This window comes from Eschrichtius robustus, chromosome 2 (genome assembly GCF_028021215.1).
Source record: "Eschrichtius robustus isolate mEscRob2 chromosome 2, mEscRob2.pri, whole genome shotgun sequence".
In the NCBI taxonomy this organism is placed as follows: Eukaryota; Metazoa; Chordata; class Mammalia; order Artiodactyla; family Eschrichtiidae; genus Eschrichtius; species Eschrichtius robustus.
This window is the reverse complement of record NC_090825.1, coordinates 177,933,166-177,947,920: the sequence shown is the minus strand read 5'-3', so window position 1 is coordinate 177,947,920 and position 14,755 is coordinate 177,933,166. Positions and strand designations below refer to the sequence as shown.

The 14,755-nt window shown below is 61.7% G+C and overlaps 2 protein-coding genes across 3 annotated transcripts in view; one reads left to right on the top strand and one right to left on the bottom strand.

Annotated features, from left to right (window-relative positions):
* SPPL2B (signal peptide peptidase like 2B) overlaps positions 1-14,755 on the bottom strand; it is a 231,734-nt gene that overhangs the window by 210,441 nt on the left and 6,538 nt on the right. The window lies entirely within an intron of this gene.
* The window catches only part of AP3D1 (adaptor related protein complex 3 subunit delta 1), a 45,814-nt gene that overhangs the window by 28,855 nt on the left and 2,204 nt on the right, over positions 1-14,755 (top strand). For both annotated transcript variants that reach the window (XM_068537359.1, XM_068537357.1), the window contains exons 9-31: positions 178-227; positions 1,179-1,228; positions 1,328-1,376; positions 2,470-2,615; positions 2,690-2,838; positions 2,915-3,145; positions 3,582-3,813; positions 4,554-4,699; positions 5,152-5,293; positions 5,882-5,953; positions 6,570-6,645; positions 6,978-7,177; positions 7,525-7,598; positions 7,751-7,925; positions 8,255-8,311; positions 8,845-8,952; positions 9,150-9,296; positions 9,517-9,564; positions 9,871-10,060; positions 10,276-10,364; positions 10,445-10,530; positions 11,077-11,198; positions 11,305-11,384. In XM_068537359.1, coding sequence (XP_068393460.1) covers positions 178-227; positions 1,179-1,228; positions 1,328-1,376; positions 2,470-2,615; positions 2,690-2,838; positions 2,915-3,145; positions 3,582-3,813; positions 4,554-4,699; positions 5,152-5,293; positions 5,882-5,953; positions 6,570-6,645; positions 6,978-7,177; positions 7,525-7,598; positions 7,751-7,925; positions 8,255-8,311; positions 8,845-8,952; positions 9,150-9,296; positions 9,517-9,564; positions 9,871-10,060; positions 10,276-10,364; positions 10,445-10,530; positions 11,077-11,198; positions 11,305-11,384 — 2,719 coding nt within the window. The remainder of the gene's footprint in view (positions 1-177; positions 228-1,178; positions 1,229-1,327; positions 1,377-2,469; positions 2,616-2,689; positions 2,839-2,914; positions 3,146-3,581; positions 3,814-4,553; positions 4,700-5,151; positions 5,294-5,881; positions 5,954-6,569; positions 6,646-6,977; positions 7,178-7,524; positions 7,599-7,750; positions 7,926-8,254; positions 8,312-8,844; positions 8,953-9,149; positions 9,297-9,516; positions 9,565-9,870; positions 10,061-10,275; positions 10,365-10,444; positions 10,531-11,076; positions 11,199-11,304; positions 11,385-14,755) is intronic.

Sequence of the window (14,755 nt, the reverse complement as noted above, 5' to 3'; positions counted from 1 at the left end):
TCCCTTGGAGGAATCTGATGGCCTCACTGCCCAGGGTGGGGTGTCACCGGCATGGCCTTCAGACCTGAGGCTTCCTGGGCTCCGCGTTTCCTCGGAGGTGGTGCCCCCAGGGGTCTTCGTGGGGTGAGCGGGAGGCAGGCGGCCCTGTCTTCCCGACTCCTATGCTTCCTTCTCTAGCACGTCTGCCATGTCCCTTCTCTACGAGTGTGTCAACACCGTCATCGCAGGTGAGCACCCGGGGTGACCTGTTCTGGAGCAGGGAGCTGTCGCTGGCGGGGGAGCTGGTCCCCGGGCCTCACCAGAACCTTGAGGTTCCTGGCTGGGAAGCTGCTTGGCCCGGCCCGTCTGCAGCCCCTTTGGAAGTGTCAGCTCGGACACGGTTGCAGCCAGAGCCATGGCCAACCTCGGACTCCAGTGATAAACACTGCACCCTGGCACCTGCCACACCCACCAGCAAGACCGCTTTTCATGAGCATTTTAAAGCAAATCTCAGGCCACTTCCCCTGTGGCGTCTTTAGCATAGGACCTGCAACCAGGAGAGTTCTCGAGAGAGAATCGGCACATGTTCCCCAAAGGGTCTCGCGGAGTTCGTTAGTTGCAGTCGGACTGCCTGGTGACTTGTCCCCGCAGCCCAGTTTCCTGTAGATAGGCAGAGGGAGTTGGTGGCCCAAGGGTTCAGCTTCTCGCTGCCTTCCTGTCCCTGCCCCAAACTGTTGGGATGCTCCTCACAGCCCGTGGGCAGCCTTAAGTTCAGTAAAGCCCAGGAAGCTGGCCCGGGGTCTACGCTCGTGACTGCTCTGTGGGCTGTGAGTGTCGCTGAGGGTCAGCGACAGTGAAAGGGAGAGGAAGGGCGAGTATGGGACTTGGGAGCAGGGCAGGCTGGCCGGAGAGTGGTCCCTGAGTCTGGAAAGGTCCAAGGGGAGGACCAAGGTGTGGCAGGATCACAGATGGCCCTGGTGATGGGCAGAGGGAGTGGGGATGCAGACGGGAGGTGGGCCTGGTCCATCGTGCGTCGCGGGGCCAGCGGGTCTCAGCTGGGGGCTGGCCCATAGACCTGCCCTAGACAAGGAGCCCTGGTGCCCAGGGCCTGTGGTCTGCTCTCTTGGCCGCAGAGACCCAGCCTGGGGTTCTCACTGGGGCCGGTCACACGGTGCCCTCACCCCGGTCGTCTGTTTCAGTGCTCATCTCGCTGTCGTCTGGCATGCCCAACCATAGTGCCAGCATCCAGGTATGTCATGGGACCAGGGGCTCCCCTCCTAGGCCCCAGGGACACCGACTCTGCCATTGGTTTAGAAGACGTGACCAGTGGCATCTCCCCTCTTTACAGCTCTGTGTTCAGAAACTGAGGATACTAATAGAAGACTCCGATCAGAACTGTGAGTTGCTCCCTCTGCAGGCCCTGCAGGCCCTGCGCCCTAGATCTCCGCCAGTGAGGGCTCGTCCCCGCCCGAGAGGAGCGTGGGCCTGGCATGGCTGGCAGATTCCTCCTTGGGCACGGCCCCCTCGTCTGCACGGCAGGTTCCTTCCAGCCAGCATCTCAGGGTGTGGCTTGGCCGTGTCCACTGGAAAGGTCTTTAAGCTCTGGGCCCCGTGCCCACATCCACGGGGAGCTGGAACCCGGTTGCAGGGAGGAGCCGGGGAGGCCGGCAGAAGCGCAGTTGAGACATAAAGGGCGAGCTCAGGCCCGGGAGGAGCAGGCTGGGCGTGGAGGAAAGTCCCCACGGGCATGCTGCAGGCCCCCGCCCCCGGCGGTTAATCAGGTGGGGCGGTGCGTGGGGCTCCTGATGAGCGAGGGGGAGCTGCTGTCTGTCTTGCCCATGTGCCCACTCGTGCACTTCCTTCAGCTGACGTGTGCTGTCGAGGGTTCCAGCCAGTCACACGCCCCTGCTGCCAGGACCACGGTGGAGAGGGCTTCTGAGGGCCTGCTCACGTGGGCTGCTCATTTTTTGTTTATCGTTTTTGTTTTTTTTTGTCTGCGCCTTGTGGCTGCTGGGATCCTAGTTCCCCAACCAGACCAGGGATTGATCCTGGGCCCTTACAGTGGAAGTGTGGAATCCCAACCACTGGACAGCCAGGGAATTAATTCCCTGGCTGCTCATTTTGAACCCAGGTCTGTTTGTTTTGAGCAGGAGTTGCCGAACTTTTCCTGGAAAGGGCCAGATAGTAATTCTCGTCAGCTTTGCTGGCTGTGTGGTCTCTGCCACTGTAGCGTAGAAGCCTGCTGGCGGGTGTAGACCACAGGCCTGTCGTGTGCCAGTAACGCTGCCCTAGAGACGGGCTGCGGCCGGACGTGGCCTGTGGCCCAGTCTAGATGATAGTGCGTTGGGCTGCTTTAGGTGGGCAGCGAGGTGGGCCTGGTGCCCCTGAGACGTGGGCCGACGGGGCCCAGGTGGTTTGGGGTGGGGATGCAGGCCCGACCTCGCGCTCCGAACCTCGTCCACGTCTGAGAGCTCTGCGCTGTCTTTGCAGTGAAGTACCTGGGGCTCCTGGCCATGTCCAAGATCCTGAGGACGCACCCCAAGTCCGTGCAGGCGCACAAGGATCTTGTCCTGCAGTGCCTGGACGACAAGGACGAGTCCATCCGGCTGCGGGCCCTCGACCTCCTGTACGGCATGGTGCGTGCCCACCCTGCCGCCTGGCCGCCCCGCCTGCCTGCCCGGCCCCTCCCTCACCAGCCGCCCCCACCCAGGTGTCCAAGAAGAACCTGATGGAGATCGTCAAGAAGCTGATGACCCACGTGGACAAGGCCGAGGGCACGACCTACCGCGACGAGCTGCTCACCAAGATCATCGACATCTGCAGCCAGTCCAACTACCAGCACATCACCAACTTCGAGTGGTGCGGCCCGCGGCCCAGCGTGCGGGCGGGTGGGCGGGCAGGTGGGGGCGCTGCCCTCACGGGCTCTGTCCCGCAGGTACATCAGCATCCTGGTGGAGCTGACCCGGCTGGAGGGCACCCGCCACGGCCACCTCATCGCCGCCCAGATGCTGGATGTGGCCATCCGCGTGAAGGCCATCCGCCGGTTTGCCGTGTCGCAGATGTCCGCGCTGCTCGACAGCGCCCATCTGGTGGCCAGCAGCACCCAGCGCAGTGGCATCTGCGAGGTGCTCTACGCGGCTGCCTGGATCTGCGGGGAGTTCTCCGAGTGAGTGGGGGCCAGGGGCCTCCTGCTCCCCAGGGGAAGCGGGTGTGCCCACCAGACCCCAGCCCCAGCAGCCGCCCCGCCCACCGGCCCGTCTCCTCTCTCTTGCCCTCGTTGGGCAACAACTGCTCTCGCGGCGAATGTCTCCCGTCACGGGGAGCGGTGAGAGGTCTGCCAGCCGCTGGCCCAGCCTTCCTCCCCTCCTCACTGCTGCAGCCACAGGTCATCTGTTGCCAAATTCAGGCCGTTGATAGTTTTCCTTTCCTTTTTCTCGACTGCTTTGTGTGGCTGCTCTGTGACTGTCTCGCCATTGCCGTGGTTTCTCCCTTCACATCTCCTCCCTCAGCACCTGGCATCGGGCGGGGACTTGCATGGCTGGCGCCAGCCCTGGCACACAGACCCGCTGGGGCGGCTGCTCACTGGCCCTCCCTGTCCTCAGGCACCTACAGGAGCCCCAGCAGACCCTCGAGGCCATGCTGCGGCCCAAAGTCACCACCCTGCCGGGCCACATCCAGGCCGTGTACGTGCAGAACGTGGTCAAGCTGTACGCAGCCATCCTGCAGCAGAAGGAGCGGGCCGCGGACACGCAGGCGGCCCAGGAGGTCACGCAGCTCCTGGTGGAGCGGCTGCCCCAGTTTGTGCAGAGCGCGGACCTGGAAGCCCAGGAGCGGGTGAGTGCCGCGTGTCGGCACGTCCTCGGGGTCGGGTCAGCTCCGGGAGAGCAGCTTGGGCAGGTGTTCTTTTCGTGGCTCCCCCGCGCTCGGCCCGGGGGTTGGGCAGATCTGGAGCCCCCATGCTGGGGAGGCCCTGGGTCAAGGGGGGTGGGAGACTGTGAGCGAACGGGAGACCATGTGAGGGTATGTGGTCAGCCCGAGAGGGAAACATCAGAGGTGACCGCGGTCCTGGAGGGCGCTGGCCGGGAGGGTGGAGGAGAGCTGGTCGGAGGAGAGCTTGGCATGCATGGCGTCTGGGCATCGGTGGCCTGGGAGCTCGCCTCTTGGCTCCTTGGTGACGGGGGGCTCTCAGCTACCCAGACCCCGCACTGGCGCTCAGCGGGCCCCGGCGGCTTCTGCGGTCACCGGCGGGTGTGTGACGTGCGCCCGTCTGCTGGCTGAGGGTCAGCTGCGCTCTTGGGGGCCTTGTGAAGGTGCCCTGGTGGCCGGCGCTGCTGCTCGCTGGGGCGGTTGCCTTGCGGGGCGGTGCTCCCTCCACCCCCAACCCGTTGTCTCGCCCGGGAGCCCGTTTGTGTCCTGGCTGGCCCAGTCAGCGGCTCCTCGCGGCGTGTTCTGCACGTCCTCAGCAGGGGTCCGGCTGGGCGTCTGCACGGTTTGAGCGATGCCCCGTGGGGGCTGAGTGGCCTTCAGGGCCAGGCCTCCGTAACTCCTTCCTGACTCATCCACGGCCTCCCCAGGCGTCTTGCATCTTGCAGCTGGTCAAGCACGTCCAGAAGCTTCAGGCCAGAGATGTGCCAGTGGCAGAAGAAGTGAGCGCCCTCTTTGCTGGGGAGCTGAACCCGGTGGCTCCCAAGGCACAGAAGAAGGTTCCAGTCCCCGAAGGGTGAGCCGTGCGGTCCGTCAGAGGACACAGATGCAGGGTGGCACGAGGGCCCGTGGGAGCAGGACCACAGCCCGGACCTGCCGTCCAGACGGGCGAGGTGGAGGGGGCTGGGAGGAAGGCCCCCTGCGGCCCCAGCCCCCTGTGGGCGGGACAGACCTTTCTCACACAGACCGTATGCACGTCACTCACTAGTTCTCCTGGGGCCCTGCTGACCCCTCCCCTGGTGCCATCCCTGGGAAGCAGGTTGGCTGGCAGCTGTCGCCCACAAACCTTGGGGGCAGCTTGAGAACGTGGGAGGGGGGCTGCCCAGGCTCCAGGGTCCCTGGTCTGCCTTGCCCACTGTGACCTCAGGCCGCTGCCCAGCCTTCATGTCCTTGTCTCCAAGGGGACGGCAGTGTCCAGGGCCAGGCATGCAGGCCGGAGCCACCGTGTGATCTCACTGTGTCCTGCAGCCTGGACCTGGACGCCTGGATCAATGAGCCGCTCTCGGACAGTGAGTCTGAGGATGAGAAGCCCAAGGCCATCTTCCACGACGAGGAGCCACGGCACGCCAAGCAGCGGCCGCCCGAGGCGGACGAGCAGGAGCTGGCCCGGGTGAGGCGGGGAGGGCCAGGGCCGCGCACGGTCAGGTCTGGGCTTGGGTCCACTGTCCGGTGGGCAGCGCTGAGCCACCTTCGACTTTGGGTGGGGTTCTCATTGAGACCAGGAGTGGCCTCTTGAGCCGGGAGCTCCCTAGGGAGACCGTGGGGCCCGAGCGCGCTCAGGCCCTGGGGTACCCTGCATGCTGCGCCCGCCTGCTGCCTGCGCTCCTGGGTGCGGAGCCTCAGGGTGCCGTGCAGACTGGAGAAGCAAGGCGTGCTGTGTCCCCCGCTCCCCCGCCGGCCTTCCTCGCCCGGCCTGCCCCCCACCCCAGGCCCTGCCCCGGAGCACGCGGCCTCTCCGAGCCCCGCCCGTGCAGCTCCTGGGTTGTCCCGCCTGCCGCCTGCCTGTCTCCCACCTGCTCTTTCCCACCGCCGCTCTCCGTCTCCTCGTGGTCAAAGGCCGACAGTGAAAGTGGCGAGGGGTCCCGGCACCGCCCGCCCCCGCCGGGTCTGGCGCGTGGACGTGGCCCCCACCTGGGAGGATGCGAAGGTGAGGGCTCCGCGTGCCCGCTGACGTGCGCGCTGCATCCTGTCCCCTCAGCGCCGCGAGGCCCGGAAGCAGGAGCAGGCCAACAACCCATTCTACATCAAGAGTTCCCCGTCCCCCCAAAAGGTGAGGCCGGCCTGCTCGTCCTTGAGACACGCTCCCGCGGGGCCCGTCCGCTCTCTGTCCACGGCCCGTGTGGGGCTGTCAGCAGGTCCACGGGCAGGACCGTGAGGGGCTCCCGACACTAATACCTGGGGAGTGAGTCCTGCGTGGGCGAGGTCAGGCTCCTTTGCCTTGGTGGGAGGGGAGGGTGCGCGAGGGGACCTGGGCTCCTGCCTGGAGCCACCTCCTTCATCTTTACCCTCCACCCAGCAGACCCGTCGTCCGTGTTGGGCTCCACGGGGCGGGTGCTGCACGGTTTCCTTGCTCTTGGGATTTCTGGGTCACCTCTCTGAGGGGCTGCAGACTGTCCCCCGCCGGCACCTGTGTGTCGGGCTTGCTGATACCAGCCGTCCTGGGGGCGGGAAGCGCTATGTCACCGTGATTCCAAGCCTGCACTGTTTTTCCGACTTGGAAAGAAAAAAGATTCAGATGCAAAAAATGGAAGTGTTGCGCCCCATCCTGTACTCGTCCCTGCTGGCAGCCCACCCCCGTCTTTGTGACCCCTTGCTCTGGGGCGTTGGCGCATCACGCTGGGCCCGCCGCCCTGCCCCGTGACGGGGCCTCGGTGTCTCCTCTCCAGCGGTACCAGGACGCGCCAGGCGTGGACCACATTCCCGTGGTGCAGATTGACCTCTCGGTGCCCTTGAAGGTGCCAGGCAAGTGTGTGCCCGGTGGCACGGGTGACGGGGGCTTCAGGCCAGGTGCAGCTGCCACCTCGGGCCTGCGCTCCAGCCCTGCCCTGCACCCCGTGCTGCATCCTCGTCCCAGCAGGCAGGGGTGCACGCCACGGCCCCCAGGTTCAGCCCCATACCCCTCGCCGCCCTGGGGACCCTGTCTGTGTCCCGGTAGCCAGAGGGCACTGCCCAGCATCCCCTTCCCCCAGGCCTGGGTCTCGGGGCTGTGGGTGAACCAGGTGGCAGCAGGGTGCTGGCCGGGTGGGACGTGTCCGTGGTTCCGGGCTGAGTGCCGCGTGTGCGCCTGTCGGCAGGGATGCCCATGTCAGACCAGTACGTGAAGCTGGAGGAAGAACGGCGGCACCGGCAGAGGCTGGAGAAGGACAAGAGAAAGAGGAAGAAGAGGGAGCGGGAGAGGCGGGGTGCCCGGCGCCACAGCTCACTGCACACGGAGAGCGACGAGGACATCACCCCCGCCCAGCGTGTGGACATCGTCACCGAGGAGATGCCCGAGGTCAGCCGCGGGCCTGCGTGGCGGGCGGGCAGGCACCCTTCCCCGAGGTGGGCTCCACCCTCGCGTGGGCCTGCCCATCGCTGCTGCCTCTGTGGCACGGGGTAGCCTCAGCCAGCTGTGCCCTGTGCACCGTGAGCAGGCGGCCCCTGCACTCCTGCCCCATTACCTGCGTTGAGTTCGCTGCCCGCGCCGAGCGCCAGGCCCCAGATCAGGCTCCCTCATGGGTGTGGACCTGGTGGCCTGTTTCTGAGAAGGGAGATGGGTGCCCTGTCCACCCGTAAGGCTCGGCGGGGTCGGGGGCCGGACGGGTTGATCTGGATGGACGCAGGGCTCCTCTCCCCCCTCAGAATGCCCTGCCCAGCGACGAGGACGACAAAGACCCCAACGACCCCTACAGGGCCCTGGACATCGACTTGGACAAGTGAGTGCTGGGACTGAGACCTGGGCAGCTGCCCCGCGGGGCTGGACGTGGCCTGGGCTCCCCATGGCCTGGTCCCTCCCTCTGTTCTCTTGTTTACTGCACAGAGGGGGAGCGGCCTTGTCACGGGCCATGCCTCCTGTGACCACCCCCAGGCCCCTAGCCGACAGCGAGAAGCTGCCCGTCCAGAAACACAGAGACGCTGAGACCTCCAAGTCCCCGGAGAGACAGGACATCGCTGTCGTGGAAAAAAAGAGCAAGAAGCCCAAGAGGAAGGAGAAGAAGCACAAGGAGAAAGAGCGAGAGAAGAAAAAGAAGGAGGCGGAGAAGGTGAGAGGCCAGGCGGCGTGTGTCACGTTGGGCGGGGCGGGCCCGGGCTGCCAGCTGCCCCTCTTCCATCGCATGCGTGTCACGCGTGTGGAGGGGGGCTCCTACGGAACCGTCACGCACGGGTCGTGGGCCTTGCCGCAGAGCAGCGTGACTCCGCCTGGCCGCGTGGTCTCGGCGGGCGCTCGTTCCCGTGGCGGTAGCGCTGCACGTGCTGCCGGCTCCGTGCACACTCGGGTCTTGCGGGGCTGCAGTGGCCTGTGCCTGGCGGAGCCACCGTGCCCTCTCAGGGCTGCTGCTCTGGCCAAAGGCGTGTGTTCCTGTGGTTTCAGGGTGCGGACTTAGACTTCTGGCTGTCCACCGCGCCACCTGCCGCCACCCCGGCCCCGGTAAGAGCCTGCCAGTGACCTGTGCTGGCCCCAAGTGCCCCTCGGCGGACACCTGTGCTTTTCGGCCTTGGAGACGTCAGGGTGCCACCTTGGCGCCCTGCCCCGGCGGTGGAGGAGGTGGGGGACCCTCAGGCAGAAGCCCGGTCTGGGCCGGCTCGGTTCTGTGCCCGAGGTCTCGCCCAGGCAGTGGCTGCGTGGCCGGCCCTCAGCGCAGAGCCCGGGCCCCCAGAGCCAGGCAGCGCTCCTGAGCGACCGCTTTGTGTTAGTGGCTGGGGCCTGGTGGCTCTGGGGTCTCCAGCCGTGACCCTGGTCAGTGCCAGCCGGCCTCAGGCGGGGGCCTCCTTTCCCCTCTGCTGGCCACCGGCACTTACTGGGGGCCACACGTCTGTCTGCGTGCTGACGACACGCCTGGCGTGCGGAGGGAGGTTCGTCACTGCGGGGTGTCCCGGACCAGGCAGGTCAGGGCTGAGGGCGCAGGCCACCCCATCCCGGGCCCCAGCTGCCTTTTGAGCCTGCCACCTGTCTCCCTGCAGGAAGAGCCCGGCGTGAACGCCGCGGTCGCTGCCCCGAAGGAGGAGCGGGAGGAGCCCAGGGGAGAGGAGCAGGACGCCGCCGAGGACGGGGAGCAGGACCTCGAGAAGGTGGGGGCGTGGTGTGCAGGATCCGGGCTGGGGGAGGTGCTAGCCCGCCACCCAGGTCCCACCGAGGGGGGCCGCTGGGGCCTCCTCACAGTGGCCTCCTGTCGCTGTGCATGCGGGGTTCTGCTTCCACACGGCACCGTGGGGCTGTAACTCGCTGGAGGAGCGTGGGGTTGGCCTGAGCCCTGTTCCTGTTTCAGAAACCTTCCAAGCATAAGAAGAAGAAACACAAGAAGGACAAGGAGGAGCGCTCCAAAGACCAGAAGAAATCCAAGAAGAGGGCGCCTCCGAGGGAAGGGGAGGCCGAGCCCGTGGAGAACGGCGCACTCGATGAGGAGCCCCTCCCGGTGAGCGTGCTTCCCGAGCACGCTGGGAGCGGGCCACGGGCGTCGCACCCTCCCTGCGGTCCTCCCGGCCCTGCCAGGGTCAGGAGCCCCGGGGTGTAGACTCGTGTTGTCCGGGACCCGCGGGGGCTCCTAGTGTTTCCTGCCGGCGGCACCTGGCAGCTCCCGACGTCGGTCCCAGGTCCTCGCCGCCCGAAGCTGAAACGTTTCTCTTTTGTTCCAGCCCATGTCTAGCTACTCTCTCCTGGCTGAAAATTCTTACATCAAGATGGTGAGCCACGTGGGGGTTATGGGGGGTGGGGCTGGGCGGGCTCAGGGCTCTTGTCTCTGGACATGCAGGGCATGGAGTGGAGCCGGGCGGCCAGCGAGGCCTGCTCGCTGTGGGTCGGGAACAGCTGACAGTCGCGGACAGAGCTGGAACTCGGGTGCTCGTGCGAGGGCTCAGGACGTTCCCTTCTTTGCACGTTCATGCGCTGGGAGAGCGGGTGGTGCCCACACTCTCCCGGGCCCTCGTCTAGGCCCACGGGGGTCCTTGGTGGGCTTCCCTGCCCCGCCGACCCCGGGCCTTGCTCTGCAGACGTACGACGTGCAGGGCAGCCTGCAGAAGGACAGCCAGGTCACGGTGTCCGTGGTCCTGGAGAACCAGAGCAGCAGCTTCCTCAAGAACATGGAGCTCAACGTGCTGGACTCTCTCAACGCCCGGCTGGCCCGGCCAGAGGGCTCCTCGGTCCACGACGGTGTCCCCGTGCCTTTCCAGCTGCCCCCTGGTGAGTGGCCCCCGGGGCGGCCAGGAGCCCCCGGATCCTGTCATCTGGTGCCCCCTCAGGGCTGAGCCTGGCTCCCTGACCAGGGCAGGCAGCACTTGAGGACAGACCCAGGCCAGGCTTGCGTCCCTGCCGCCTGCCCAGGTGGCTGCACCCCCATCCGCCACCCCAGGCCGTGCCCCGTGCTGCTCCTCAGGTCCGCTTCTCACCCTCACCAGGCATCTCCAACGAAGCCCAGTTTGTGTTCACCATTCAGAGCATCGTCACGGCGCAGAAGCTCAAAGGGACCCTGTCTTTCATCGCCAAGGTACCTGGTGGGGAAGGGGGGCACCCTGAGGGTCAGCTGCGTGCCCCACCCCCGCTCACCCTGCGCCCCTGCTCCTGCAGAATGACGAAGGTTCCACCCATGAGAAGCTGGACTTCAAGCTGCACTTCACCTGCACCTCGTACTTGGTCACCACACCGTGCTACAGGTGCGCCACCCTCCTGCCCACCCCTGGCTCCCCACTTCTGTGCCGTGGGAAGCTCTCCATGCGGTCACCTTGGCAACGTCCTCTGACCCGAGACGAGGATGTGCACGGAGTGTTGGGTGACCGGCTCGTGGTTGGCGCAGAACGCCCAGCGCGTCTGCCGGGCCGGCCAGCTCGGGCGCCTGACTCTCAGCACAGGCCTGGTGGCCCTAACGCTGGACGTCCGAGCCCAGAGCGCGGGCAGGGCTGGCCCTCCTGAGGCCCCTCTCCGTGGCCCTCTCCCCGTGTCCTCACGTGGTCATCCATCCCTGCACGTCTGCATCCTCATTTCCTGTTCCCACAGGGACCCTGGTCACGTTAGATTAGGGCCCTGTTTCCAAGTGCAGTCGTGTCCTGGGGACGCGTTCAGCTCTTGACTTCCTACCAGACCCTGGGGGACCCTGAGTTACAGGCCTGCAAAGGAGGCGCCCCACCCCCTGGGCTGGGGTCTCTGCCCTGCTGCAGGGGATCCCCCGGTTGTCCCCCCCCTGTTCTGTGTCCTTCCCACAGTGACGCGTTTGCCAAGTTGTTGGAGTCCGGGGACCTGAGCATGAGCTCAGTCAAGGTTGATGGCATTAGTATGTCCTTCCAGAACCTTCTGGCAAAGATCTGTTTTCACCACCATTTTTCCGGTAAGACTGGACATGCCGACAGATGGCTCGGCCCTCTTCCCGCACCTGTGACTGTCCCCTGCCGCCAGGGGCTGGCCCGGTCTCACCCCCAGGCCCTCTGTTGCAGTTGTGGAGCGGGTGGACTCCTGCGCCTCCATGTACAGTCGTTCCATCCAGGGCCACCACGTCTGCCTCCTGGTGAAGAAGGTGAGCCCCACGGGAGGGCCCCCGCCAGGCCTGTCCACGCCTCGCCGCCGTGCCTCCTTGAGCCTGTGTTTGTGAGGGGTGTCGGCCTTTCCTTTTCTCCATCTGGCCTTGGCATCAGGGCACTAGTGTGTTCCCTCCTCTCACATTTCCCGGAAGAGATTGCGTGTAGTCAGTATTCCTTCTTGCACGTTATGTAGAATTTGCCAAGGAAAGCGTTTGGGTCTGGGGGTTTCTTTTTTGAAAGGTTTTTATCTACGAGTTCAGTTTCTTTCTTTGATAGTTGTAAGACTTCTTGCTTTCTCTGTTTCTTATTGGGTGATTTTTGGTAGTTCGTAGTTTTCAAAGAATTGGTCTGTTTGTTTCATCCAGGTTATGGAGCTGACGGTGTGTCAAGTTGGCCGGTTCTCTTCGTGTCCTTTTAGTGTCTGAGGGATCAGTGGTGATTATTTTTCATTCTTTTTTTTTTTTTTTTTTTTTAAATTACTGATTTATTTATTTAATTTTGGCTGTGTTGGGTCTTCGTTTCTGTGCGTGGGCTTTCTCTAGTTGCGGCAAGCGGGGGCCACTCTTCATCGCGGTGCGCGGGCCTCTCACCATCGCGGCCTCTCTCGTTGCGGAGCACAGGCTCCACATGCGCAGGCTCAGTAGCTGTGGCTCACGGGCCCAGTTGCTCCGCGGCATGTGGGATCTTCCCAGACCAGGGCGCGAACCCGTGTTCCCTGCATTGGCAGGCAGACTCTCAACCACTGCACCACCAGGGAAGCCCTATTTTTCATTCTTGATGTTGGTAATTGGTGTCTTCTCTCATTTTTCTTGGTTATCCTGGCCAGAAGTCTTACTTATCCATTTTGTTGATCTTTTGAAAGATCAATTTGATAACCAATCTTTTTAAAAAGTTTGGGACTTTCCTGGCAGTGCAGTGGTTAGGACTCCATGCTTCCACTGCTGGGCGCCCGGGTTTGATCCCTGGCATGGTGCGGCCAAAAAATAAAAAAAGTTAATATTTCTTTAAACAATAAATTTTATTGAGTTTTGCTGCATATCTCCTTACTTCTGCCTGCCTTGGGTTTATTTTGCTCATTCGTGGTTTCTTAAGGTGAAAACTTAGACCAAGACCTGTCTCTTCTTCTTCTTTTTTTTTTTCCTAATATTTATTTGTTTGTTTGTTCGTTTATTTACTTATTTTTTTTTCGCTTTTTTTTTTTTTAATTAATTATTAGTTAATGGCTGTGTTGGGTCTTCGTTTCTGTGCGAGGGCTTTCTCTAGTTGTGGCAAGCGGGGGCCACTCTTCATCACGGTGCGCGGGCCTCTCACTATCGCGGCCTCTCTTCTTGCGGAGCACAGGCTCCAGACGCACAGGCTCAGTAATTGTGGCTCACGGGCCCAGTTGCTCCGCGGCATGTGGGATCTTCCCAGACCAGGGCTTGAACCCGTGTCCCCTGCATTGGCAGGCAGATTCTCAACCACTGCGCCACCAGGGAAGCCCCTACTTAACTTATTTTTGACTCGAGCCAGGTCTTTAGTTGCTGCACACAGACTTCTTAGTTGTGGCATGTGGACTCTTAGTTGTGGCATGTAACTCTTTAGTTGCTGCATGCGGGATCTAGTTCCCCGACCAGGGATCGAACCCAGGCCCCCTGCATTGGGAGCGCGGAGTCTTACCCACTGCACCATCAGGAAAGTCCGAGACCTGTCTCTTCTAATAAAGTTTTTAGTGTTATAAATTTTCCTCTGAAGTACTGTTTTGGATGAACTGCACACATTTTTGTGATTCATTTTCATTTCTATACAGTTCAAAATACTTCCTGTCACTCCTTCCTCTCTGACCCATGGATTACTTAGAAGTATGTTAATTTCTAAGCATTTAGAAAGTTTCCTGTTGCTTTTTGGTTACTGATTTCTAGTTTGCCTTTTCAGGCCTTTGAAATGTGCTGAGGCTTGTGCTCTGGCCCAGGATGTGGTCATTCTGGGTGGATATTCCATAGGTGCCTGGAAGCGTGTTATACGTGTCACCTAGATCCTGCTGGTTGATGGCGTTTTCCTTTTCTTCTGGATCCTTGCAGATTTTCTCTCTTCCGGCCCTTGATGAGTGAGCAAGGAGTATGAGGCCAGTGGTGGTCAGTTGGTCTGTTCCCCCAGTTCGTCAGGCTTTACTCCACGTGTGGGAGCCCTGTTGTTGGCTGTGTGGACCGTTAGAATTGTGGGATCTTGGCGAGGGACCCTCTCATCAGTGGGTGTGCTCCTCTCTGTCCTGGGCTGTGTTCTTTTGTCTGAAGGCTACCTTGTCTGGTATCAGTACAGGCACTCCTGCTCTCATTTGATGGGTGCTTACGTGGTATGTCTTTTGCTATGAACCTGCCTTTATCCTGTTTGGATAAGAATTCCTTGTGAATGCTGTGGAGTTTGGGTCACGTGTCCTTATTCATCCTGTCAATCTCTGTCTTTCAGTTGTCGTGTTCAGACCATTTGTGCTTAAAGTACTACTGATACATTTGGGTTTGTCCCACATTTTGTTTTTTCCCTGTGTTTTTCGTTCCTCTTCTTCCCACTTCCACTTTCTGTGGTGTATGTGAGCATTACAGTATCCCGTGTTTATATGTTGGCCGTGTTGTTGATGGTCTCTGTGTATCTGCTTGGGGGGCTCAAGGGACTACATTACACACTTGGTGTGCACAGTCTACTTGGAACTCAGGCGGAATGTAAAAAGCTCACACCCTCTCGGTCCCTTGACCATCCCTTCGCACGGGCAGTTGTCTTAGGTTTTGCCTTTGCAGACGTTGAAGACGCCTTACACCACATTACAGCTTTACAGATTTCAGAGAACTCGGGGTGCGGGTGGGGGCGGGAGGGGGTGAGATAGCCTCTTGTGCTCGCCCACATGTCTCCCATTTCTGTCGCTTTCATTCCTCACGTTCCACCCTTCTGGCTCATTTCCCTCTGTCTGAAGAACTTCTTTTTAGATCAGGTATATTGGATGTGTATTCTCTTAGTTTTCCTTCATCTGATTGATTATTCTTTATTTCAGTATTCCTCAAGGCTATTTTTACTGGGTATGAAATTCTGGCTTTGTGGGTCTTTTCACTCAGTACCTCAAAAATAGGCCATTTCCCCCTTTTTAAAAAGAAAAAAAATGAAAATATTTACTTATTTGGCTGCACCAGGTCTTAGTTGCGGCATGCAGGATCTTTTTAGTTGCAGCATGAGGGATCTTTGGTTGAGGCATGCGGGATCTAGTTCCCTGACCAGGGATCGAACCCAGGCCCCCCGCATTGGGAGCACAGAGTCTTAGCCACTGGACCACCAGGGAAGGCCCTAGGCCATTTCCTTTTAGTGTCTGTGGTTTCTGACAAGGAACATTTTCCTTTTACTA